General features: G+C 46.7%; 1 protein-coding gene across 1 annotated transcript in view; it reads left to right on the top strand.

Annotated features, from left to right (window-relative positions):
- NEK5 (NIMA related kinase 5) overlaps positions 1 to 25,417 on the top strand; it is a 372,187-nt gene that overhangs the window by 31,532 nt on the left and 315,238 nt on the right. The window contains exon 3 of the mRNA XM_078657268.1: positions 3,902 to 3,998. Coding sequence (XP_078513394.1) covers positions 3,902 to 3,998 — 97 coding nt within the window. The remainder of the gene's footprint in view (positions 1 to 3,901; positions 3,999 to 25,417) is intronic.

Below are 25,417 nucleotides of genomic sequence, written 5' to 3'. Positions count from 1 at the left end.
CCCGCCACACAGTCTGCAAAAACTGTTACGGATCTTAGAGACCTTTGTTTGGACTGGCAAGCGTGCACACATGAACAGGGCTCACTCGTATTTTTCTGTAGCAAAAAGGAAAGGGGGCTGGCCATCCCATGTTTGCTACAATACTATCAGGCGATGAAACTATGCTTTCTAGTGAAATGTCAGCACCCAACCACTAAGAAACATTGGTGTCTGTTGGACCAAGCAGTGGCAGGCATCCACATTTGGAAAATTCTGTGGGTCCCGCGCAAGCATAGGCCACCGGGGGTATATGTCTCCCCTGTGACTCAAGCGACAATTGGAGTGTGGGATAAATTGAGTGTGCCAGCCCGGCTTTCCTCTTCTCTCTCACCCATTTTAGGGAATGTGGACTTCCCTCTCGGCGTTGAATAGCACGTCCTTCCTTCATTGGCAGGAGGCCAACTGTAAGAGGATCGGAGACCTCTTCGACGTTCTGGGCATCTTACATTGCTCACAGCTGCAATGAGTGGCTTGCCTGATACAGAGTACTGACACTATATTGCGATTCGCCACTGGATGGCGCTCCCGCATGTGCGTCCTCATGTGAGCAGAAAACTTACTCTCTTAGAGTGAAGCTCCTGTCTCGGTGGGACGATAAGCGCCTCCTCTCTGATATCTTTGCATTTTTGCACGGTGCCTCGGATGCCGTGACCTCCCCCGCACAAACTCGGCGGGCGATGGAGTGTGAATGAAAATTTCAGACAAAGAATGAATGTTCTGCTGCGAACCTGAACATCGCCTGCAACGCATCTGGCAGGGAAACTCTTCTCAAGCTTACTCACTCTTGGTACTTCACGCCGGCGCGTGTAGCTCAGTGGAGGAGGGGGTATGACGATCGATGCTGGTGCCACTGTGGTGTATCAGGCACTCTCACACACTTGCTATGGCACTGCCCTAAATTACACCTCTAATGGACAGAAGTGCTTGCGGAAATTGATCAGATATTAGCCACCGACCTGCCCCTATTCCCGAGTTACATCCTGTTAGGCCTCCCCAACCCACTGGCGTACCCATTGAAGTCGAGGAGGGGAAGGGCTATTATCCTGGCACTATGCACCGCCAAACAGTCTTACTGTCCAAATGGGGCACCGATACCATAAGCACTCATGCAGACTGGCTGCATAAGCTATGGGATCTACTTAGTATGGAGAAGTTGACCTAAATTCTGGAACATAAAATCCCTACCTTTGAAAAAACTTGGGGGCCGGGCCTGAATTTTCTATCTCCTACCTTTCAAGAGCTCTCTTGCCCGGTGCACCTCTGAACACTTCGTTTATGGTGGATAGCCCTGGACTGCCTTGATCCTTTAATGGGCCACGATGGAGTCTGAACATGGCTACATAAGGACTTACACTCGAGCAGCCTTTTGGTTCTATCCCTCTTAGTCTCTCTTCTTCCCATTATCTCCTTCTTCTCTTATTCCTTCCACAATCTCTCTCTGTCCTTTCACACTTGTTGCCCCTCACCGGCCATTGGTTGTAGGCGAGCGTATTATCTTCTTTTATGATAAAAACTCAATAAAATCGATTTGATCCTAAAAAAGTAAGTTTTTACCACAGTTTTTTCAATGTTGCCAACTCGAGGTAGGAGGTGTTCATGCTACAGTTTCCTTGGCAGAAAGGCACATAGTAATTTGCCCGGCTGTAATTTTGGCTGAATTCCCGCCGACAGACGGTTGTGCCTCTGACGCTGTCAACGCAGGTGATGATTCCTGGCAAAGTCAGCAGCACCCTGATGGTCTTTCGTCAATAGACCCCCAACATCTAAATAGAGCAGGCGGGCCGCCAATTATGTGAGCGGGGAAACCATCGAAGAAGTGACAGCGGGACCATTACCGCCAAGTTCTAAATTCGGCCTCTGTCTCCATGCTCTGGAGGTTGCCGGTTTCTCCTCATTCTCTCTATCACTCTGGTTTTGTAAACTGGGACCTGAGACCCTCGATACAGTCAGGGGCAGTTGTAGGGGTCTTGCCTTCTCTGACAGAGCAGGACACAGAATGTAGGGGACAGGCATGCAGCCCATCTCTTTGTGTAGGTGTGCTGCTCTGCCCATGCTCTTGTACACTGTTCATTTTTCAGGTGTTGCAGCACCTGCTCTACAGGCTCACCTGCTGGTACTTGCTTGGTCCAGAGAGGTTGAACTCAAAGGTTAATTTCTACTCCATTTAAGCTTATAATAGCTCTTGCCTTAAATGCCCAGGCCGAAAGAGAAGAGCAGTGCATGAGACAAGCAGGAAAGGAAGAGACAGTATATTTGCCTACCACTTAATCCTATGCAGCATTTAACAGTATTAAGGGCTATATACCTGCTGGGGTACCCCACCCCTATTTGTACATGCACACACACATGACCCCTTAAACACTTGTGGGAGCATGAGGGGCCCAGTCAAGACAGAAACATAGAACCAGTAGACCGTGTTCTGACATGGGGTGCAGGTAAAAAAAAAGGTCTGTAACCTTCCAAGTACCATAAATCAGCTAAAAGGTGTACCACTTTAGGTGTAGACCTATCCCCAGAAGAACACTATATTTATGAGCAGCATCCAAAGCATGTAGACCACCTTTTAGGGAAGCTGTGACATGATCTCTTGCACAAGAAAACACAAAGAGTTGTTACAATGAGACAGAATAGCACCTTGTTAATGTGCCATGGACTTTCAACCATGCAGCTGTTATTTAAGATTCCTAGAGGGCTTTTAGTGAACCTTCATTCATCTCAAGTAATCGTCACCTCCTTGTTCACCAAATGTACTATCCAGGTTAATGCACCCTTTTTAACCCATACATATGTCAGACCTACAACATTTGGCATGGAAGCGTGCAATTCTGGTGACCATTACATCAGTCAGGAGGTTGAGTAAGATTCAAGTTTTATGTGCCTATGAGGCATACCCAATTCTTCTTCAAAATAAATTGCCCTTAAGGACTCAATAGGCCTTTATACTGCTTTCTTCTCAAGGTAATATTTGACTTTTACATTAATCAAACAACTTTGCTACATGTTTTCTTTCCCAAACCAACCTTGCAGCATGCATTTCCATACCTCAAGTGCTAAGAAGTACTATCTTGATAAAATGAACCCTATATGAAATTCTAAACAACCTTTTTGTAATCTATAGGTCTTTCCTTACTGGTTTTTGCTTCCTAAAAACAGTTGATAGCTTAATAGCTAGGAAGCCACTGCTATATTTTATTGGATTTGACTATATTGTTTATTGTGTTTTATTGTTTAGGTCAAAGCAATTTTCATATAAATTTGTTACCTGGTCTTAGTCAGCATATAAGTGCCAGAACATTTGTTGCAGAAAAAGTCTCCATGTATGGATAATTAAAATTCTTCATGCATGTCATTTCCACAACTGTACAGCAATTTAAGCATGTAGGGTAACAACTGTACAGTTTTCGTTGTAAACCATTCATAAGAGTGTTATACAAGCTGTAATTAGTTTTCAAAGGTTTTATACATGTACAGTTTAAACATCAGCCCTCTTTTTCCCTTTTAAAGTTATATTTTCAAATTGATTTTAAGAATTGGGATTACAATACTCGTATCCTACAATGTTAACTAGTTCATTGCTTACCTAGACAGAGCTCAACAAGTAAGACTTTTAAAATAACATTAAGATTGAAGCCTTTTAAATGTAAACTTCCTGCTACTCTGTGGTTGATTTCTTTTCGTGACTGTCCACTTTACTTGCCCTTTCTTTATATGTTTGTAAAAATGTAATTGAAGTAATATAAACAAACAAAAAAATAATTAAATAGCTTTTGTTGTACGATTAAAATTCAGTCTTTTGTAGGATCATTGAAAAAAATAATAATCTACTCAAGTTTTTCTCTATCCATGTTACTTTTGTTTGTAGATGCCACTAAAAGAAAAGGAGGCTTCACATAAAGAAGTTATTCTCCTATCTAAGATGAAGCATCCAAATGTTGTGACTTTTTTCAACTCTATTGAAGGTTTGTGTACTTTGAAATATTTGAAGGCAGATTTTACTTGAGAGATTGCTTATAGAAATGTGGTCTCCGAATAACAATCAAAATGTTCTTAGTGAATAGTAACATTTGTCGGCATACCTATATGCCTATTCTTGTATCTGCAGACATATCTATTAACTGGCTACATTACACATAGAGTCCTGGAGGTGCGATAGGTGTGTGTACAATACTTCTTCTCCCCTGGGTGACTTTTTTTTAAATAAAGGCTGCATTGCCATCTGCATGGTAAAAGATGGACGTTGCCTTCAGACAGTTGGTCTGTCTTTCACTAAAGTGCTGTTCCCAGTACAGGTGCATGCTTGCACTGGGAACAGTGCATTTGTTTTGATTTGGTGCACTCTCCTACTTTTTGCCCAGAGCACAGTGCACTGTGTCCATAATACCGTCTGCTGAGGTCAGGTGAGGAGGTGTTAATCAGACCTTGTGTGTTAAGATATTTGGTGGTCGAAGGCAATTTATATTGAGCTCATGCTTGATGAGCATAAACTGAATGACTAATCCCTTGTCTCTGTGGCTAAGAAGCAACTGTTTCAAAAAATGTTCAACTGTGTTAATCGAAAGTTACTTGTGATTAAATTGTTTCACTTCCAAGTTGACCGGTAAAATGGCTTTCTTTAGTTTCCTCTTGATTTTGAATGGAGGGTTTAGTATTTCTAATCAATTCAGGTGTTCCTCTTTGGCCTTGTTCCTCTCCATAGTGTTGTATTTTAGAGCAATCTTTAAAAAGATATATTTTTATTTTGTTTTATTGACAAGCAACAAAATGGTGCGAATGCGCACCCACAACACTACAAACATTTGAGCAGTGAAGCAGCAGCATTATTGAGACAATCACAGATTACAGAGAAGGGCACTATGAGATATCTAGTTAGATAGCCCCAGTCACAAAGGGATAGGCAATTGCGAATCATGGAGGGGAGCCTGGGCAGGTGGGACTTCTCCCCCTATCTATTGTCAATTCTAGATCATAAAAGTTTATCCAGGGACCCCAAATCTTGCCAAATTTCCTCGGACAGCCTCTAGTTTTGCATGTTACCTTCTCGGCTGCTCATTCTGTTTATTCCAACCTTTCGATCTCTGAGGGATGGAACTGTGGTGGCTCCCCAGTATTTGGCTATATCTCTCTTCGCTACCACAAGGCCCAAGTTATAAAAAAAGAGCTTGGTACACAGTACATCCACATCTGTGGGTCTGCCCAGGATAACATATTTCAGTTCAAATGAAAAGGCTTCTCCCAGTATCTTATCTAGTTCTGTCAGTATTACATGCCAGTATTATTGTACGTGATGGCAATCCCAGAGTGTGTGTAGCAAGGACCCCCTTTCTTCCCCACATCTCAGGCATTTGGGGAAGTCCTTTCTCCCAAACCTATGCAGTTGGGCTCGATCATAGTAGAACCAGTGTAGGATCTTAAATTGTATAAGTCTCAGGTGCGATTTTATCGCCGCTTCTTATTTATTTATTTCCAAGGTTTTATATAGCGCTACTGGACCCGGGGCTATCGGAGCGCTTTACAAGATAGGTAAACAATTACAATAAAGTAAAACAATGTGCATTAAAAACATGAGTTACATAAAATAGGGTAATAGAATGTGCTGGGTGTTTAGGGCGATGGAGATCAATAGGGGTGGGGGTGTTGAAGTTCAGAGGGAGAAGGGAGTGAAGAAAAGGGGAGATGCAGAATGAGAGGCGGGGAAGGGGTTGAGGAGGAGGTGAGAATCAGGGAGCAAGGAGTGTAGAGAGTCAGACATCAGTGAGGTTAGGTTCCCCAATATTTGTTGTGAAGGAGTATTTTCAGTCTTTTTTTGAAGAGAGGGTAGGAGTGGTTGCATCGAAGATCTTTGGGGAGAGAGTTCCAGATCGTGGGGGCGTTCCCAGAAAAAGCACGAGATTGGGTTTGTTTGTGCTTGAGTCTGGGAGGGATTAGGACAAGGGAGTTGGTGCTCCTCAGGGACCTGGAGCATCCAGCTTTTTGCAGTTTCTCAGCCAGGTAGGAGGGGGTGTTTAGGTGAAGGGCTTTGTGCGTGATACATGCAATCTTGTAGGTGGATCTACCTTCTATTGGGAGCCAATTGAGGTTTTTTAGGATCAGAGAGATGTGGTCGAATTTTTTACAATCGGAGATAAGTCTGGCGGCAAGGTTGAGGACAGATTTGAGAGGTGCTAGGTGGGCTTTAGGGGTGCCAGCGAGTGTGGCGTTACCATAGTCAATACGGGAAAGGACAAGCGATTGGACAACGGTTTTAAAGTCGTCTGCTGGTATGAAAGGTTTGAGTTTTTTGAGGTGGTGGAGGATGAAGAGGGCACCCTTGGCGGCATTTTTGATGTGTGGGATGAGATTCATGTTATGGTCAATACTGATGCCTAGGGATTTGACAGTATTCGAGGGGGAGAGGGGGCAATTGAGAGCTGTAATATCCTTGATCCAGAGGTGAATGGGGAGGGAGTTGTTTTTAGGAGTGAAAAGGATGATTTCAGGTTTTTTTGGGTTTAGTTTGAGATGATTAAGATGGAACCAGGCTTGGATTTTAATCAGGGTCTCGTCGAGGTGAAGGATGTCATTGTGAGATTTAATCCTGTAGTATAGCTGGGTGTCATCTGCATAGAGGTGGTAGCATATTTTAGCTTGTTTAAGGATGAGGGTGAGAGGTTCCATGAATAGGTTAAATAAGGAAGGGGAGAGGATGGAGCCTTGCGGAACACGAAGTGAGACAGGTTAGGGCTAGGAGAGGCAGTGGCTGAGCTTAATTTGTTGGGATCTATTTTGAAGGAATGAGGAGAACCATTTGAGTACGGTGCCCTCGATACCGAAGCAAACTTCGAGGGTGTTAAGAAGGGTGGGATGATGGACTGTATCAAAGGCAGCCGAGAGGTCAAGGAGGATTAGTAGAGAGGATTCACCTTTGTCTAAGCAGCGATGGATGTCATCTGTAATATTGAGTATGGCCGTTTCAGTACTGCAGCCTTTTCTGAAACCAGATTGGAATATGTCTAGGAGATTGAATGAGGTGATATGGTTATCAAGTTGGGTCAGGACACATTTTTCCAGGGCTTTTGAGAGGAAAGGTAGGTTAGAGATGGGACGTAGTTTGTTAAGGTCGTTAGGGTCAGCGGAGGTGTTTTTGACAATGGGTGAGATTTGGCCTAGCTGAGGGGAAGCGGCAACACAGCCCGTGGAAAGAGAGGAATTGATGATGTTGGTCCAGACTGGAGCAATGACATGTTTAAGTTCTTGGACCAGGTGTGCGGGGAGAGGATCTTTAGTGTTAGAGGAGGGTTTGAGTTTAGAGATGATATTGGTGACCGCGGATTCGGAGACAGGGGTGAATTTGCTCCAGGAAGCAAGGTTTTTAGCCTGGTGGTGCGTGACAGTGGAGACAAGTTGGGGGGCGACCATTTAGGGAGTTAGGGGGGCTTTGTGGCGGGGAGGAAGAGGATGAACTAGTGTTGGTGATGTTGTGGGGGGGGAGTTGATTGTGGGGAGGTTGAGGAGGAAGATGGGTGGAGGTGAAGGAGAGTTCAATCGAGTTGACTTTATTAGAGAAGAAGCTGGCGATTTCTTCGCATCGTTCAACCGACGCTAGCATTTTGGGGGGCCAGAGGATGTTTGTTTTTTAACAATGTTAAATAGTTCTCTGGGGCGGTTTCTGGCCTGGTCCAGTTGGGACCGGAGATAGGAGGCTTTTTCATTGAAGATGTGTTTTTTTGTATAGGGGTCTGGCCTTTCGAGGAGGGCCAGATTGTCAGAGGAGGGATGGTTCCTCCAGGTCCGTTCAGATTGTCTGGGTCTTTCGTTATTGAGGTCAAAGGTTTTTTGTTGTTTGATTGTGATTGGGGCAATTTAGTTCAGGGCTTCAGTAATAAAATTATTATAATGGTCGGTTAGGTCATTAGTGCTAAGGGAGAGAGGGGCAAGGAGTAAGTGAGTTTTAATAGTGGATTCCAATTCGCTCGGCGGAATAAGGTGAAGTTGACGAGTAGGTTTCAGAGGTAGATTGCCGATGGGAGTGGGGCGTGTAATGGAGCAATTCAGGGTGAAGAGGAAGAGGTGGTGGTCGGACCAGTCAGCGGGAAGGATGTTTGAGAGGTAGGCCAGATCCTTGCAGGTCAGAATCGCATCCAGGGTGGCACCTTTGGCGTGTGTTGGGGATTTGCAGAGTTGAGTCAGGTCAGTGATGTCCATGATGCCGTTGAATAAGGAGACTGCGGGGTCGTCATTTTTATTCCAGTGGATGTTGTAGTCCCCAAGAAAGAGATTTTTAGAGTGGGAGAGCGATGCTTGGGTAATCAAATCAGACATCTCTTCAGTAAAGGCAATACAATTTCCAGGAGGGTGGTAGATAGTGTGAAACCTAATGGCGGGGGAGCCAGAAAAGTTGATCTCAGCGCATAGGTATTCGAATGTGGAAGGGTCTTGCACATGGACTGTTGAGAGATTAAGATCTTCTTTAAAGATTATGGCAAGGCCACCTCCTATTTGTTCGCTTCTATCTTTCTTAATGATGGAATATCCAGGTGGGATCAGCAGGTCGAGGATAGGAGTGGAGTGAGGGTTGAGCCAGGTTTCGGTAAGGAATACTATGCCAATGTTATCGTGGAGAATGGTTTCCGCAATCTCAGTCGCATGGCAGGAGGCGAATCGGCAGTTAACCAGCAAGCACGAGAGGGGGGAGGTGCTGAGCATTTGGGAGGGAGGACAGGGGGGGACAGGTTCAAGTAGTCGGGGGGGCGGTCTAGGAGACGCTGGAAGTAGGGGAAGTCTGCTAGTGCCAACGAGAACTGGGATAGTGGACTGAAGGTTAAGGGGAGTGGAGGGAAAGGATGCAGATGGGCAAATGAGAGAGCTTGTAAGAGAGTTAATTTCTAGGGCTGTCGTGCAGGTGTCAAGTTGTGAAGGTGGGGGTGTGATGGCATAGAAGGGGGGATGATTATGGTAATTTCAGCGGGTTCAGATAGGGTAGAGCCGTTCAAGGGGAGAGGTGGGCAGGGTGGAATGTCGGTATTGGTAACAGCGCCAGAAGGAGTGTCAGTGTTGGCAACAGTGTCGGTGTTGGCAACAATGCCATGTGGGCAATTAATAGGGGGGTTGAGGGGAGGGATGTTTGAGTGTATAGAAGAGTGTATAGAAGAGGGGATGGTGTATTGTGAGGGTATAGATGTGTGGGCATGACCCAAGGAGTGTGCTTTGGTGAGGAGAGAGACATCAGTTCTAAGGGAGGTGAGTTCAATGGCAAGGGATGATAGGAGAAGTTCAACATTAATGAGTGATTGGGTAAGAAGTGAGGAGTAAAGGGGTTCTATAGGGTTAATGAAGTTAGAGGGGTAGGAGTGGTCTAAGGGTCTGAGATAGAATTGAGGACGGGGGGATAGCCTGGGGGAGGGTTGTGATGAGGGTGATGGTCGTCGTTGGGAAGAGCAGGGTCACCGGAGATAGACGGGGATGAGGCGTTCAGGTTGGGTAGAGCGGGGGCACAGGAGATAGACGGGGATGAGGCGTTCAGGTTGGGTGGTGGGTTTGGAGAACAGGACAGGGGGATCGGGGGGGATTGCGTTTCTGGTGTCTTTTGTGTTGCATGGGAGAACAGGGGAGTGTGCGAGGGAGGAATCGGAGGGGGGACGTGGGAAGTAGAAAGGGGCTGAGGGGGGATGTTAAGAGTTGAGGGTGAGGGAGAAATGAATCAAATGGTGGGGTGAGGAGGAATTCAGAGGGAGATGGGGGTGTAGAAGAAACTGCATTATTAGTATGGGGAGGGGAGAGGCGGGGGTAGGAGAGGAGGTTGGGTTCAAGATTGGGTGGGTTTGTGAGGGGGGAAAGTGGGGCTGGGGGGATTGGGCGTTAGGGGTAGTGGGGGATATAGTGGCACTAGTGGACTGAAGAGGTTGGGAATCAAGAATACAGATGGGGGTGCGGACGGTGAGATCGGGGCAAGGGGAGGGGGGTGGGAGAGACCATGGATAGGCATGGACCCCGGGGTTGGGGTGAGTTAGAGAGAGGAGACATGGGGGCAGGGGAAGAGGAGAGAGGTGAAGTGTCGCGGGGTGGATGGGGTAAAAGGAGTTGAGAAAGTGCATGAAAGTGGAGTTCAAAGGTGTATAGGTGGAGATCGGAGGCTTGTATGAGAATGTTTCCAGACTTGAAAATGGAATTGTCTACTTCACCCGTGAAGGCGGCAGATGGGGTGGTGGAGAGTTTCAGACCGTATGGGATATTGCGGGAGGCGGTGATAGGGAGGTGTTGTAGAAATAGGCTTTTCCATTTAGAAGGGCACTTGGAGAAGAAGATATAGTTGGTGGTGATGTAGGAGTTGAGGCTGTTGTGGTGGTCGACAAATAGGGTTTTGGGATGCTGACAGAGAAGTTTGTGTTTAAAGTTTTTCTTCCCGTGTTTGGAAAGGTGAGGAGGGTAGAGGATGGACCAAGAGTTGGGGCCGAGCTTCAGGATGGGTGGAGATGTGATAGTGGGGGGGCAGGTGAGGGGAGGCATGACTGGGAGAGAATGGAGCGGGGTGTAAGCCAGGATCAGTTGGTTTATATTAAAGAGAGATTAGGTAAGGAGTAGAGGCCTGTAAAGGCAAGTGTGGTTTAGTTGCGGGAGGGCTAAGCAAAGGGAAATGAGATAGGTAGGGGTAGATTGCTGCGACCGAGTAAACAGTGTAATGCAGCTTATATGGTGGAGATGGGGCACCACTAGTCACATGGAGCAAACTGCACAACAAAAGCAATCGACAACGCGATACCTGCAAGGCGAAGGGCACATCACACTGCAATGTAAAAAGAGACGCCCAGACTGCAAAGCGCAGAGCTGGTAAAAAGGAGGGTGTGTGGCTTGCGAGTGGCCGAAAACAAGTAACCATGGAGCTAGAAGGGGGTGGAGTCAGCATGGGGGCAGTAGGTAGGTGGGGGTATGCTGATGTAACATAAACAATGAAAAGCAGTATAGATGGTGAGGGTATGAGAATATGTCAAATCACAGTGCGCATACAAGCAAAGCATAAGCAATAGAGAATAAAATACATAATGCAGACATAATGCACATAAACAGCATTAACATAGCAAGTCAGAAAAGCATACAAAATATACAACATTTCACATTAAAAAACATGTATAAAGTGCAGACTATAGAATACGAATGTAGATTTAAGGTTACGCATTACAGTTACATCAGAAAATTTTTGTGAAGGCACATTAATAGTGTAACAGAAGGAACTGCAACAAAATCGTAAAGTGCAGTAATAAGAAGTCACACAATATATATATAAACAAAAATAACTAGGGTTCTGTACTTGGCTCTTGTGCTGCATGAATTAAAGAATCACATTTACTTACAATGAACTCCAATAATGGTATCACAGGGAAAATATTTACATCATTACTGCTAGCCTAAGGGGCGGAATGATAGGAGCGGTATTGGAAGGACGAAGACTGGCATTTCGGTCAGAGAAAAGGCTCAAAGTTAGGGGAGGTAAAAAATGATACGTAGGGCGTGGGCTAAAGGAAAATAACTAATGGTCGTTCAGGAAGTGTGATTAATTTGTCATAAATTGGAATTGTGATCCCGTCCAGTTATGACTTGTCGGTCTGTAGATCAAGGTTCTATGGGACGAAATGGTTGACCAGGGAGTAGGTAAAGGCTAAGGAGATGTTGAGAGCGTATGATACTTCAATGATTCATTGATAAAAGTGCATGCTAGATTAAAAGCTCCACCAGGGTAGTATGAGTAGGGTTTTTCAATCTGTATCATGTATGTCTCCTGTTGGGGGGGCCAAGTAAGATGGCGGAGTAGACATGCCTGTGCAAAGCTCCTGTCATCCGACCACTATCCTGGCGTAGGGACTTTAATGTTTGAATGCACCTGGAATTTGAGTTCCCCATCCTGATTGTGGGATATCTGTCTCTGTGGCCGAGGACCGCGGGTGACGCCGAAACGCAGGCTGGATAAACGGACTGCTGGAGCGGCCAGCCATTTTCCCGGCCTTCCTGCTGCAGCATAGGCGATCAGATCCGGTGTTTGAAGAATGCGAAGCTGACTATCCTGCTGGGACTGCTGTGCCGGAGGACCGGTGTGGTGACGCTGCTTTCCTGCGACGCATACCCGACTCTTGAAGAGAGGCACGTGCAGGCCGGTGAGTGGAAATGGAACCCAGGCCGGCTGTGCCCGAGGCCCGGCCCGTGCTGCGTACATTTTGCTATGTGGCTGAGGCAGAGGCCCAAATAGAGTCAAATTTCAGGGGGGCTAAGAAAACATTTCGGGGGTGGCTGATTCTTCAAGCAAAATGCAGAGTGGAGCTGCATGGGCTCTAAGCAGGGGGGGGACATCAAAGCCTCATTAACACGCAAAAGGTCTTTCAAAGACCTGTGAAGTACTCGGGTGCCCGGGATGAGACCCAGGAAGCTGTCTCATCCCAGGTTGACACACACGAAGGGGGGGCATGAAACGAAACCAGCTTCACAGGGCACCGGACGTAGCAAGCCACGATACAAGCGCTGAATTGAAAAACAGAATTGAAGCTGTCGCCATCAACGTTAATTTACTCCGTTGTGATAGGGTTACCGCCACAGAACGTACAGTAGGCACAATTCAGACAGAACTACACAGTCTCCAGGACACTGTGATTACCCTTCAGAAAAAACTAGTGTAGCTGGATGACCGGATCGAGGATGCAGAAGGACTATCCCGGCGGAACAATCTTCACCTCATTGGCTTTCCCGAAAAGGCGGAGGGATCTTTGGCGGAACTATTCCTCGAGAAGTGGCTGATGAAGATTGCAGCTCCCTGGGTGCTTTCGAAGTTCTTCACAATCGAGAGCGCGCATATCGCACTTGTGCCTCCTCCAAAACCAGGGGCACCTCCCAGAGCCATAATAGCCCATTTTCTCAATTTCCGGGACAGAGATCACCTACTGCAACTAGCGCGCACGAAAATACAACTTCTGTTTGAGGGACATCAAATGGCGATATATCCTGATTATACTGAGCGGGTTCAAGAAGAGATACGCTGTTCTCTGGCTGTGAAGCGACGCCTGAGTGACTTAAATCTCAAATATAGCCTTTTCTATCCGGCCAAACTGAGGGTGGAGCACAATGGAACAGCTTTGTTTTTCTTTACAGCTGGAGAAGGGAGCGATTGGCTGGATGCAAGAAGCTCTCCGGGACCCTGTTTGGTTCCCTCCATGCTTACGCCTAGCAAGCCCGGTCCTCGGGATCGGTATAGGAGCCGGGGATTGCAGAAAGCCTCTCAGGGAACCATCGGACATCTCAGTCCTAGCAGAATAATGGTTTGCCGGACGGCACATTGCAGGCCTTGCAGGTTGTACCAGACTCAAGGGCTTCGTTGCCAGGACGCCCACCGAACACTGACGCCAATGAGGACTCTGATGCCTGAGATTGCCCATTATCTGGGACATTTGTTAAGATTTGTGACGGACACCTCTGATCGGTAAGATCATCCTAATGTGGGGGGTTCGAGATGTAATGCAAGGAGATTTCAATGATACACGGACTTTCCTTTGCCCTACGCAATGCGTTCTATCACAGGGGCATGCCCACCAAGTGATTGGTACCTGCCGATGGAGTTGGAGGTTTGGCCTCACACCTCGGCAGCTTGCCACTCGCTTCTATGGAATGGGGTGGGGTGGGCGGGAACTCACTTGACTGTGCTGCAGTTATAGTTGTAATATTTTGAATTTGCAGAGTTCACTAACGGGCAATTGGACGTTGTCTACCTGCCTTCACTGAGCGTGGGTTTGCCGGGGAGGGTAATGTGATGATGCCCAAGGAGTGGGGTGTTGTTGGGGTATTTCGTTGCTGGGACTGGACCTTCCTTCTTGTAAAGTACTGTGTAAACTGCCAGAGGTTACATGACCTGGGGACACCGCGTGCTGTCTTGCGAGATGGGCGGGTTTCTTTTGGGAGGAATGCTGAGGGGGGAATGCTATGGTGTCCACCATGACTAAATTACTTACCTGGAATGTACGCGGTATCACTACATTTGAAAAACGTAGACGAGTATTTGCTTACTTGAAGAGATACAAGTTGTCGGTGGCATGTCTTCAAGAAACTAATGTCTGGGGTGATTCCATAAAATGTCTGAAGAAAAGATGGCGAGGGCAGATTTCTGCCACCTCTTATTTTAAGTTTGCAAGAGGTGCCCTCGTATGGGTAGCACCGGGAGTCCCGTTCCAACACTTACATCATGTGGTGGAAGTGGATGGCTGGTATGTTATATTGCATGGGAGGCTTGATGTTTCCGAAATCTGCATCGTAAATGTGTATGCCCCGAACGATGACAGCTCCTCCTTTTTTAGTGATCTTTTAGAAGCGCCTTCTCCATACTTGGGGCTCCAATATTGCCCATTGGGGACTTTAACTGTGTGCTGGATGGTGCGCTGGATAGAGAACCCCCCAAAATGCATACAAAACCAAGAATGACATCAGTGCTCCATCGCATGCTGCAGGGCCCACGACTCTGAGATATATGGCGAGAATGGTTCCCCCTTACGAGACAGTTCTCCTGCTATATCCGTGCTGCAGGCACTTCCAGTAGATTAGACTACTGTTTTTTATCCTCTGAACTGGCCCCCCTGGTAGGGAGTATAACATATCAGGCAAGATATCTGTCAGACCACTCCCTGGTATTACTGGAGATGGGGACTAATAGGGTCAGATCGCAGATACCTTTATGGCGACTGCAAAGTGAAGCGCTAACTGATCCTCTCTTTTTAGCCACGGTCACAGCAGAACTAAGTAATTACTTCTGGGAGAATTGGGAGACAGCCTCCAGCCGGGCTACTGAGTGGGAAGCTATGAAGGTTGTTATCAGAGGTGTTTGTATTGAAACTGCTTATGGAGTGCAGACCCAACTGGAAAAAATATGTTGCTCTTCATGAATCTAGGCTGGGAATATTGCAGATGGAAATAAGTTCAGATCCCCAGAAACTGAAAGAGTGGACTGACGCTAAGGAAGCACTCATGACATACCTCCGCAGACTGGAGAAATATGTCTATACGACATATCTAAAGCGATTATACAGGGAGGGGGATAAAACTGGGGCCTTATTGGCACGCCCTGTAAGGCAGGAGACACCAGTTACTCCTATACTGTAGATACGTGCTGCAGACGGAACACTACACAACACTCAGAGGATTATAGCAGACACCCTGGCGACACATTTAGAAAACGTCCATAATAACAGGGTAGACCTGGGGCTGAGCCACGTGATCGACTATTTAGACATGGTACAACTGTCCTCTGTTACCAATATATATAAATAAGAAATTCTTGGGGCTATCGGGCGCCTTAAGCCGGCAACAAGTCCGGGATCAGAGGACACCTGGCGTAATTTTGCAAGAGTTTCGTGCTGCTCTTAATGGATAGACTACTTGCAGTTTATAATGAAGCGTTGCCGATGGGCCACTACCCGCCTACTATGAGTGAGGCACTGGTGGCTATGATTCCCAAAAAGGACAAAGATCCTGACCTGCCGGGCTCTTATAGGCCCATCTCCTTGTTGAATATAGATGCCAAGATAAGGAGTGGTATTATGGCTAACCGTCTTCTCCCCTACATGAGGCGTTGATTCACACTGACCAAGCAGGGTTTATCCCTGGATGGAATATTACCTATAATCTACTCTGCCTGGCACATGTGTGGCATGCCCCCTGCCTAGCGGACTTGGAAAGTGTGGTAGTATCCCTTGATATTGAGCGGGCATTCAATTCCGTGGAGTGGCCTTACATGTGGCAGGTCCTGAGGGGAATGGGGGTTGGGGAACGATACCTTCAATGGACACAACTGCTTTATGCAGCCCCAACGGCCAGAGTGCGGATTGGCAAGACCATGTCCAGACAGATATTATTACGCAGAGAAATGAGGCAGGGATGCCCACTCTTTTTTATTGTTGTCCTCATTCAACGAATAGTGCTCTGATTTCAAGAAGATAGGGCCAGTCAGACCAGTAAGAGGCGAGAAAGAGCCCGGTCACTCCGCACCGGAGGATGGGTAAGTTGTACCCCGAGATCAGTCGAAAGAGTAAACCTCCTGGATTGACCATGGCCTCAATTCTTCTACAGGCCAGTGCGTTGAGATAACTGAACCGCCACCATAACAGCCTGTACAGCAAGTTGGTAATCATTGGACCATTGAGTACACCACTTAGTTTCTTACTTAAATAGAAAGGAGAGGGTAAGCCCCACAAAAGAGTGCCAGTAAAAAGTGTTTGTGAAAGTTATGTTCGGTGAGAGAGACATAGGTTTTAAACCAAGTGTCCCAAAGTTCCCAGAATTTTGTTTTCTTAACACGCTTATTTGCACGATCAAGTTGTGAAATTCTCTGTATTGAACCAATCCATTCAGTTTTGGTGGGGGAAGATGGGAGGACTCATTTATCACACAACTCCTCCCTTCGTGTCAAAAGGATCAGAACAAAGAAGAGAGCCTTCTGGGTTTTGGAGAACATTTGATTATCCACCCCACCTGGGATCACGCCAAAAATGACTGAAGATCTGGTCAACCCAATTTCTCTACTCATATTATCAGAGATGATCTTACCCACGTTTTGCCAAAAGGACTGGATTGAAGGGCACTGCCAGAACATATGGTCATTCAAGTTGTTCTCATCACATTTCTGGCACTTCTTTGTCACAAGGGGGCGATTACCTTAGAACTACTGGCAGTTCGCATATAGGCAGTCATAGACAATTGAGGGATACAACTGGGTAACACCAACCATGTCATTTCGTTATACGAAGATGATACGCTATTGTATCTGCGTCAGCCCGAAACATCCATCCCACTGCTCTTACGCGAACTAGGGCAATTTGGGGACATCTCGGGCTGCGTATTAATCCCGGTAAATCAAGGGTGATACCGTTGGGTAAGACGGCCGCATACCAGCCTGGAGTGCGACCCAACATAGACCTCCCTTGGGTCGCTGAAGGGGAAGGATATCTGGGAATACGCCTGGCTTACTCTGAGGACACCTTTTATGCAGCTAACATGGGATGGGTCCTTGAGAGACTACAGGGCTCGGTACGTTTCGGGGCAGATTTACCCCAATCGCTTATGGGACATATAGCAATTGTCAAAATGATTACTCTCCGACATAACATTCGGCGTGCACAGGCGGCAGTAGATGCCATGGGGGCCACCGGGGAACAGGCGGCTCTGTTACTGGCTGATATTCATAAAGCTTTTGATTCGGTTAGCTAGACGTACCTCTTCGCGCTCCTGCCTCGTCTCAACTTGGGCCCAGTCTTTCTGTCGTATATATCATTGCTGTACACGGATATCACGGCATCAGTCCGGGTCGCTGGGGCGATATCGGAAACGTTTTCCATCGGACGGGGGACCCGTCAGGGGTGCCCCCTTTCCCCATACTTATTCGCCTTAGCCATGGAGCCGCTGGCCTCTTGGGTGCGCATTGACGCACAGATGCGAGGCTTCGTGTGGACCGAGACTCTGGTGGACAGAATTGCCTTATATGCGGACGATGTCCTCTTCTTCCTTACCGACCTGTGTCGCTCGGGGCCCCGAGTATTAGAAATTATGAGAATCTTTGGAGAGGTCTCAGGCCTTTATCTAAACTTAGGCAAATCCACCCTGTGGGTGCTGGGAGACGGAGCTGTGAAGGACCCCTGGGCCTCGGGATTACAATTGGCGACTGGTGGATTGAAATATCTGGGGGTGTTCCTCTCCGAGTCACAGCACATCGCATGGGACCGCAACATAGTGCCGGTGTGGGATAAGGTTCAGGCAGATATTAAAACATGGTCCCGCATGCCTCTAACCATTTACGGTAGGTCTGCAATTTTCAAAATGGTGGCGCTCCCGCGTCTATTATACCAGCTGCAGAACCATCCTTACCCCATCCCTCCCCAGTGGTTCCGGCAGGTCAACTCGGCCTTGGGTCGTTTCTTGTGGGCTGGAGGAGCGGTCAGAGTGGCGTTGCGGACATGCTTCTTATCCACATATTGTGGAGGCTTGGCCACCCCGGATCTACTGTCCTATTATCAAGCCTCCCAGCTGCTAATACTCAATGAATGGTGGTACGGTGACAGAGGGGACCCGGCGTACGCCTTAGAGCGCTCTCTTATGGGGGACAGTACCCTACACACGATACTTTATTCAGCCCGGCTGCGGCGAACCTTGCCTTGCGTCACGAAAATTGTCTTTGCGGTGTGGCGGCAGGCGTTGCGTCGCATGGGCTGGTGGGGCAGGCTAACTGAGGAGACGCCGCTGTGGCACAATGGACGACTCCCTGAACTGTCCACGCTGTCGGGATTTGGTGGCTGGGATGCGATTGGGATTTCGACGCTGGGACATGTACTGTCTGGGGTCACCCTTAAATCGTTCCAGGAACTCAGTGCTGAGTTCCACATGCCCCAGACCCAGTTCTATCGCTATTTACAATTTCGGCACGCACTTACGCCCAGTATAGCCAACCTGGAGTCGCTCGCTGAATTTAGCCCTGTTGAGGCGAAGGTGTTCATGGGAGATCTCGGAGATAAGAAGGTCTCCCGTATTTACCAAACGATGGTCACTCATTGCTCCTCCACCCTACTTCCTCTGAAGACGGCTTGGGAGGCTGATATTGGCCCCCTGGACGAGGATGACTGGAGGGAGGCCCTAGAATCCCCACGTGGGACCGCAATAGCAATGCGGCTTAGATTGATTCAATTTAAATATCTCCATAGGGCCTATTATACCCGAGAGCGGCTTTGGAAGGCAGGACTGATTGGTTCGCCGGAATGTCTGAGATGTGGGGCTGCAGCGGGCACGCTGCTCCATACCGTGTGGTCGTGTCCTCGATTGACTGGCTTTTGGAGAGGTGTCTGGGGCTGCCTGTCTGAAGTTCTGGGATGGGACCTCCCACGCACTCATCGATTAGGGTTGCTCCACATATTCGAAGGGGTTGGTGGGAATATATATAAGCGCCATTTATTGTTGCTAGGGCTGGTGGTTGCCAAAAGGGATCTAGCCCGAGCGTGGAAGTGTGAACGAGCCCCCCCCCTATGTGCATGGAAGGCTGGACTAGACTACTATATGGGACTGGAACGGCCAGTGTTTGAGGCGAGAGGATGCCCCCGCAAACACTTCAAGATCTGGAAGAGGTGGGCGGATTATAGAGAGCTGCCACTGGATCCCCCTGTGGACCATGAGGAAGATGTGTAAGTGATGGGTACCTTACGGGCCTGTAAATTGTGTCATGCCTATCGCACTACGTCCAAACACCGAAGGTTTTCTATTGCACGTGCATCGGGTTAGGGAGGGATAAGGGGTTGGTAGTAGGGTAGTTGGGTACTGGGAGTTGGTTGGGGTAGGGGTGAGGGAGGGGGCTTCTTTACTTGGTATTACTCCTATTCTTGATTGGTCATGGTGATTGCAATGTAAACTGTACCACGATACTTGGTGGCGATCTCCTGATTGTGGGGAACCACTTCCTGATCCTGTTTGAATCAATCAATAAACTTTGTTGTGAAAAAAAAATGATTACTCTCCCACGGTGTCTATACCTCTTACAACACTCTTTTTATGTGATACGGAGATCATGTTTTATTGCCCTGGACACCCTCATTGGCACGCTCTTGTGGGAAGAAAGCGGAGAAGAGTCTGTCTAACAACATTACAGAGGACATGGGAGGGAGGTGGCTTAGAGGATCCACGGCTGGACATGTATTATATGGCGTCTCAATTGCAATATTCGGTTCACGACCACATTATTAATGATGAGATCTTCAGTCACCGATAGGTACCCATATATAATATGTCATGTGGCACATGTATGGGAGCAAGCGTTATGTAGGATAGTCCGACATGCTCCGTATGCACCAGACATGCCTTTGTGGGCGGTTCGTCCATTTGCGGCAGTAGCGGATTCTATGTCGGTTAGCCGCTGGAGGGAATGGGGTTGTCTACTAATGGGGGACCTTTATATGAATGGCCGCTTCATGACTCGTGAGGAGGCACAAACTAACTTTAACCTCGGTCTGGGCCGATTTTTACAATATGCCAAGATATCGAGGTTCTCATGAGAGCTATGGCAGACTTTTTCGGATGAGCCACCCGTTACTAGTATCTTTAAAACTATGCTAGAAATGGTCCGGGGAGGGTGATTGATATCGTTTTTATACAGAGCTTTAAGAGATGATCTTCCGAAGGAGTCACTGCGCTTTCAGCAGAAATGGGATGATGCGCTGGAAGATCCCCTGACGGAGGCAGAATGGCGGAAGATTCATGAGGGGGTTCATAAGGTCATTACAAACACATGTAATATACCCCTCTCGGGAGGGTTGTTGACCTAAATGTCACACGCAGGGGCGGAATTCATCCATATGATCTGGACTTGCCCCACATTGCAGTTTTGCTGGGTGGAAGTACCGAGATAATTGGGAAGGGCCACGGGCTGCACTTATTAGAACAGTGTTACTGGGCCTACTGCCAACTCCTAAAAAATAATAATTAATCAGGCGAATTGTAAACCTGGCTCTAGTGTTGGCCAAGAGGCGGGTGGTAATTGCCTGGATGCAACCAAGACCCCGAAGCATTCAGACTGGGTACGAGATATAAATGAGTGGGCAACGGCTGAGTTGGTCCGAATGCGCTTTGTCCGGCATGATGAAAGGGCAGAGGAAGATAGATTAGCCTGGGCATCCATGATTTCTGAATTACAGGAAGATCAGGGTCACCCCACACAACACTCCCAAGACAGGGATGATACTCTGGAGGGTAACTCCGGTGGGAATCCGGACAGACACACCCCGAAACCTGAATAACAGATACATCATATTGGAATACTGGTGTTCACGAACAAGACTGAAATATGGATCAGAAGGAAGGTAGGGGAGGAGGGGAAGGTTACTGGGTATTGCTTAGTTTTGTTGTAGAAACTATTGTTGGATAATGCACATTGTTGGGGGATATGAATAGAACCATACTTAAGGTCTCACACGCTTTTGTATAAATGCTGATCCCAAAAGTGTGTATTTTATCATGCAATGTGCGTATTGTGCAAACTGTATTGTGTTTACAGTTGAACATGCTAATAAAATATATTTTGAAAAAAAATGTATGTCTCCTGTTTGTTTTCCTATTTTGCCCTCAGTTTCGTCTGGGAGTCTGGCATGTTGTTATTTATCATTTTGTGAGAAACCCCTTGTTCCTATATCTCACCCTGGAGCAGCCTACCCTCAATTGGTGCATATTCGGGTAGTTCTTGAGCGTATAGTCCTTCTGCCTTCCATGCATGTCTGAGCTGCATATATTTGAAAAAATGCGTGACACTGAGTTGGTAATCACACTGAAGGGAGCTAAAGGGCATAAAACCACCGCCTTCAAGGAAGCTGCGAAGCTTAGAAATCCCAATGAGGTTCCATGCTTGAAGCCTCCCAACTTCCCAATTTCTTTAAGCTTAGTCACCGTCCACAGCTGGGTCTTTTAGAGCAATCTTGAACACATATACACATCCACAATTTTGGCTCTTAATACTTGGGCCTATGGAACATAAGGAACATTATGATTATAATTCTTGTATGAAGGGACGGTGGATTTCCAATAAATGTTTAAATCATTCAGGATGAGAGGCTGCCCAGCCCCCGTTTCCCACGTGGGCCTCCACGGATGATGCCTAGATCCTCCTTGTCAGCTTACACTTCCCCCTGAATCATCTTCCTACTCCTCGATGTTCCCTGTTTCTTAACTTCCAATTCAGGCTTGCGCTGAACAAACACAAAATACCAGTTGAACCCGCGAGACAGTTACAGACACTTTCCATTCAGGTGCACCATCAGACATTTCTCAAGATCATCATAGCAGTCACCCTTGTCATGAGCCTTCGTTTCAGTGTCAGTTTCCAATAAGAATTACTCATGTTACCAGGAGACTATTATGTATCCTTATCTGTAAGATTGATTAACGAGAACTGTGGTACCCACTAAAGTGCTAAGGACGAGTTGCTCTCGTCCTCAGTGCAGCCATCTCCAATAGTGCTGAGGACAAGACCATCTTGTCCTTAGCACTCAAGGCGTATCTCACCAGGACCAAGCCACACTTCCAAAATGTTTCAGACACACTCTATATCACAAGTTGGTCATCACTAAATAAAATAAACACTTAATTTCGTCACAGAGACTTTTGTTTGTAAACAATGACCTGGGCACCAAAATTACTACGATTCCACTTCTCCCTGTCACAGTTCAATCATGGAAGCAGTGTCTAGCTTCTTACTCGCAAATAATCTTGGCGTTGTTGTTTTGGAGTCCATTGGTGCTGATAGCTTTGCGCTCGACCTTGCTCCACATGTCAATCTGATGATGGGAAAAATTGAGATACAGCTCCAGGTCAATGGATATCTCTGTTGATGACCTTCAGCCCAGATATACGTGGGAAGTCCTAAGTCCTTGAGTCCTTGATAAAGAGGTTTCAAGTGGTACCAAACGCTGCTACCCGGATTCTTTTAAAACTCCCAAAGTACTAGTTGTCTACTCCGGCCTTAGCAGCTTTGCACTGGTTACCTGTGCTTAAGAGAAACAATTCAAGACACTCTGCTTAGCACATCGCAATATGTGGGTCTTCAGCTTATACAGCGATTGTTGAATCCCAATTTTCCCAGGAGATCATTGTGTTCTGCGGATCAAAGGCTGTTGCTGATTCCTAGGTCAATAAGGCAAGCAGTGGGGGCGCTCCTTTGCCTGCTTAGCCGTCAAACTCTGAAATGCCCTCCCAGTGGAGCTCAGAATGAACCAGTCAAAACGTAGTTGTAGAAAACAATTGAAAACCTTTTTATTTAGTCAGTCTCCCATATGTGTACTGATTCTTGTGGCAAACGTGTAGTTGCTAGTGCTGGGAGGCCCGTTGGGTTGCAATGCATTCTACGAACTCTTCAGAATAAAATTAAATAATAAAGGTTTAGGGCCTCTTTATCAGTGTTGGGGCCTGGATTCTGCCAATATTCCCTCAAAGGTAAAAGCTCAGGTATCAAAAACGCTCTCATATCAACTTATAATGCACAATTCATTTTATATGAGAGAGTGCCTGTATTTCTTTGGGGTTCATAGATAACCTCAATGCAGTTTGGATCTAAAGCACTGCCAGAGGAAAGTCAGCTAAAGCTCCCGAGCTGTTCTTAAGTAATAGTGGAAATTCCGAGGTTTAGCACGTTTTCACTGTAATGACTTCTCTAATAGGTCTTAGTAGATCTTAGCTGACACACAGGAAGTTTACAATACCACCTTCAACAGAGGCACCATCAGGAGGGCAAACTGAGAACATGGAAGAAGAGGACTTAAAATAACAAATTCCAAGATGCAGGTCTGAGTGCTCATTGAGCATGATCTTGCAGTGATGCACAACACTCCACTGCATAGGCCCTTGGAGTAACCCTGGGCGTAGGACTACGCTATGCTTGCATAGTTTGCGCAACTACGCGCTACGCAAATTGCACGTAGCACAGTGCAAAAACGTGTAGCGTAGAGCAGCAGGCATTTTTTGCTTGCTCGCGGCCCTCAAAGTCAAGTTGGCGACCACGATCGAGCAAAATAACATCCTGGATAGACTTTTTCCCTCGTTCGCGATCAGCAACATCAAGTTGCCGATCGCGAGCACGGAAAATAAACCTCCCGGCGAGATTCTCAATGCGGGGAGGTCAGGTTTCTCATTGCGAGTGGTCGCGATGAGAAACTACCAGTCCGTGTTGAGAAAGCTGCCGCTCGAGTACAAATCTACTCAAGCGGCAGAAAACGACCGCTCGCACTGTGCAAGATGCGGTTTGCAATGATTGCACAGTGCGGACAAGCATCCGGCACTGTGCAATCGGTGCGAACAGCATTTTGCACAGTGCACTACGCAGTTTGCATAGCTACGTGTAGCTTGCGAAGTGCAATTCTCGTTGCTACGCGTAGCACTACTAGGCGAACTACGCCCAGGGTTACCTTGGAGCTCAGTGAAATCGATTTGGGAATCCTTTGTCTTGGCAGAGACGTGCAGGATATTTAGAATATAAAACTTCATGTTGCATTCCACTTAGATCTGTCTTTTTAGGCCTTGAATTAAAACGTCTCTAGACGCCTTCTCTTCCTGAATCCTGATTGCTCTACATGAGTAAATACAGACTCTTTAGATTGTGGCGACAAATAGATCAGTTAACCTATGCACAGGTTCTGTGTGATAAATGGCACCAATATTTACGTCATACATATAACATTGAAAACTGTCCCCTTAGGAGTTTCCGATCGAACAAAAACAAGGTGGGATCCGCCTCCATCGTCTCACCCTGACAGAACATCTAGTGGAATCTGGAGATGTACATAGTGAGCAGCCCAAACCTTAGACGACAGTTGTGTAAGCTGACTCCACCAGTCTCAAAGAGTCACCACTTGCAAGCAGAGCCCCTCCCCACCCCTTGTCGTTCCGCTCAGCTGCTTGCATTACCACAAAGTATTTAATTTTTTTAAATGCATAATAACAAAATCATCACAGCGTTCATTATTTGAGACTGGTGTTGCCAGCTCAAATTCACGTGTAACGAATAGACATTATATTTTACATTTGTTTATTTGCGGTATTGTAATAATGCTCATGATGCTTTGCAAAGACACCAGAGTTCTAAATTACCCCATGTCAATGTATAGTTTGAAATCAACATAAACCAACCTTTTGGAATCAAATAGTTTTTGAACGAACGTACAATAGACACTTGTTCGAATGTCTTTGCAGCACACGCTGCCACCTGCTAAAGAAATGTTACTGCACCTACTCCTGTTCATGGCATATTAAAAAGCCCAAACCACAGGCCCCAAATGTTCCTATTCCTAACGCATCAAATAGTAGAGAAACAAACCCGCAAATTTGACAGTGAAAAAGTGCATCTCAATTTCAAGAAGGGATAATATGGAAACATCAGTGGATACTGAGTCATATGTTTCTGTTAGGACAAATAAATCTGCCTCTTTTAAATGATGCTCAATTCTTGTTGTCGCATGGTTACTTGAATGACAATTGCTTGCAAGGCATTTCATGTAGGCTGCAGATCTGATGTTTTCAGCATCCTTTTGAACAGAGGTTTGAAAAGACAGTGATTCTGTCGCTGTTATTTCATAAACTTCTGTAGAGTTCCTGCTTTCAGTACGCTCTTTTCTGTAGAATTCTGTGGGATTCATTGTCACTGTACCAATTTTCACCTGGGATCTCTCTCTAAGTGAGATGCTGAAAGCTCTGAGAACTATGGGCCTTTCACTTTTGTGAGGTACATGAAGCTTAGTCAGCAGCCCCTCCATAAACTGCTTTAAGGTGGTGGCTTCCAACACAACAGCCATGCCAAAAACTACATCTTAGCAGCTTTGTTCAGATAGCACCTCACCTTTATTCTCATTTACATTGGAGAACGTGT

Source organism: Lissotriton helveticus, chromosome 8, assembly GCF_964261635.1.
Source record: "Lissotriton helveticus chromosome 8, aLisHel1.1, whole genome shotgun sequence".
NCBI classification, from domain to species: Eukaryota; Metazoa; Chordata; class Amphibia; order Caudata; family Salamandridae; genus Lissotriton; species Lissotriton helveticus.
The sequence above is the reverse complement of the archived record's forward strand: the minus strand, read 5'-3'. Positions and strand labels throughout refer to the sequence as shown.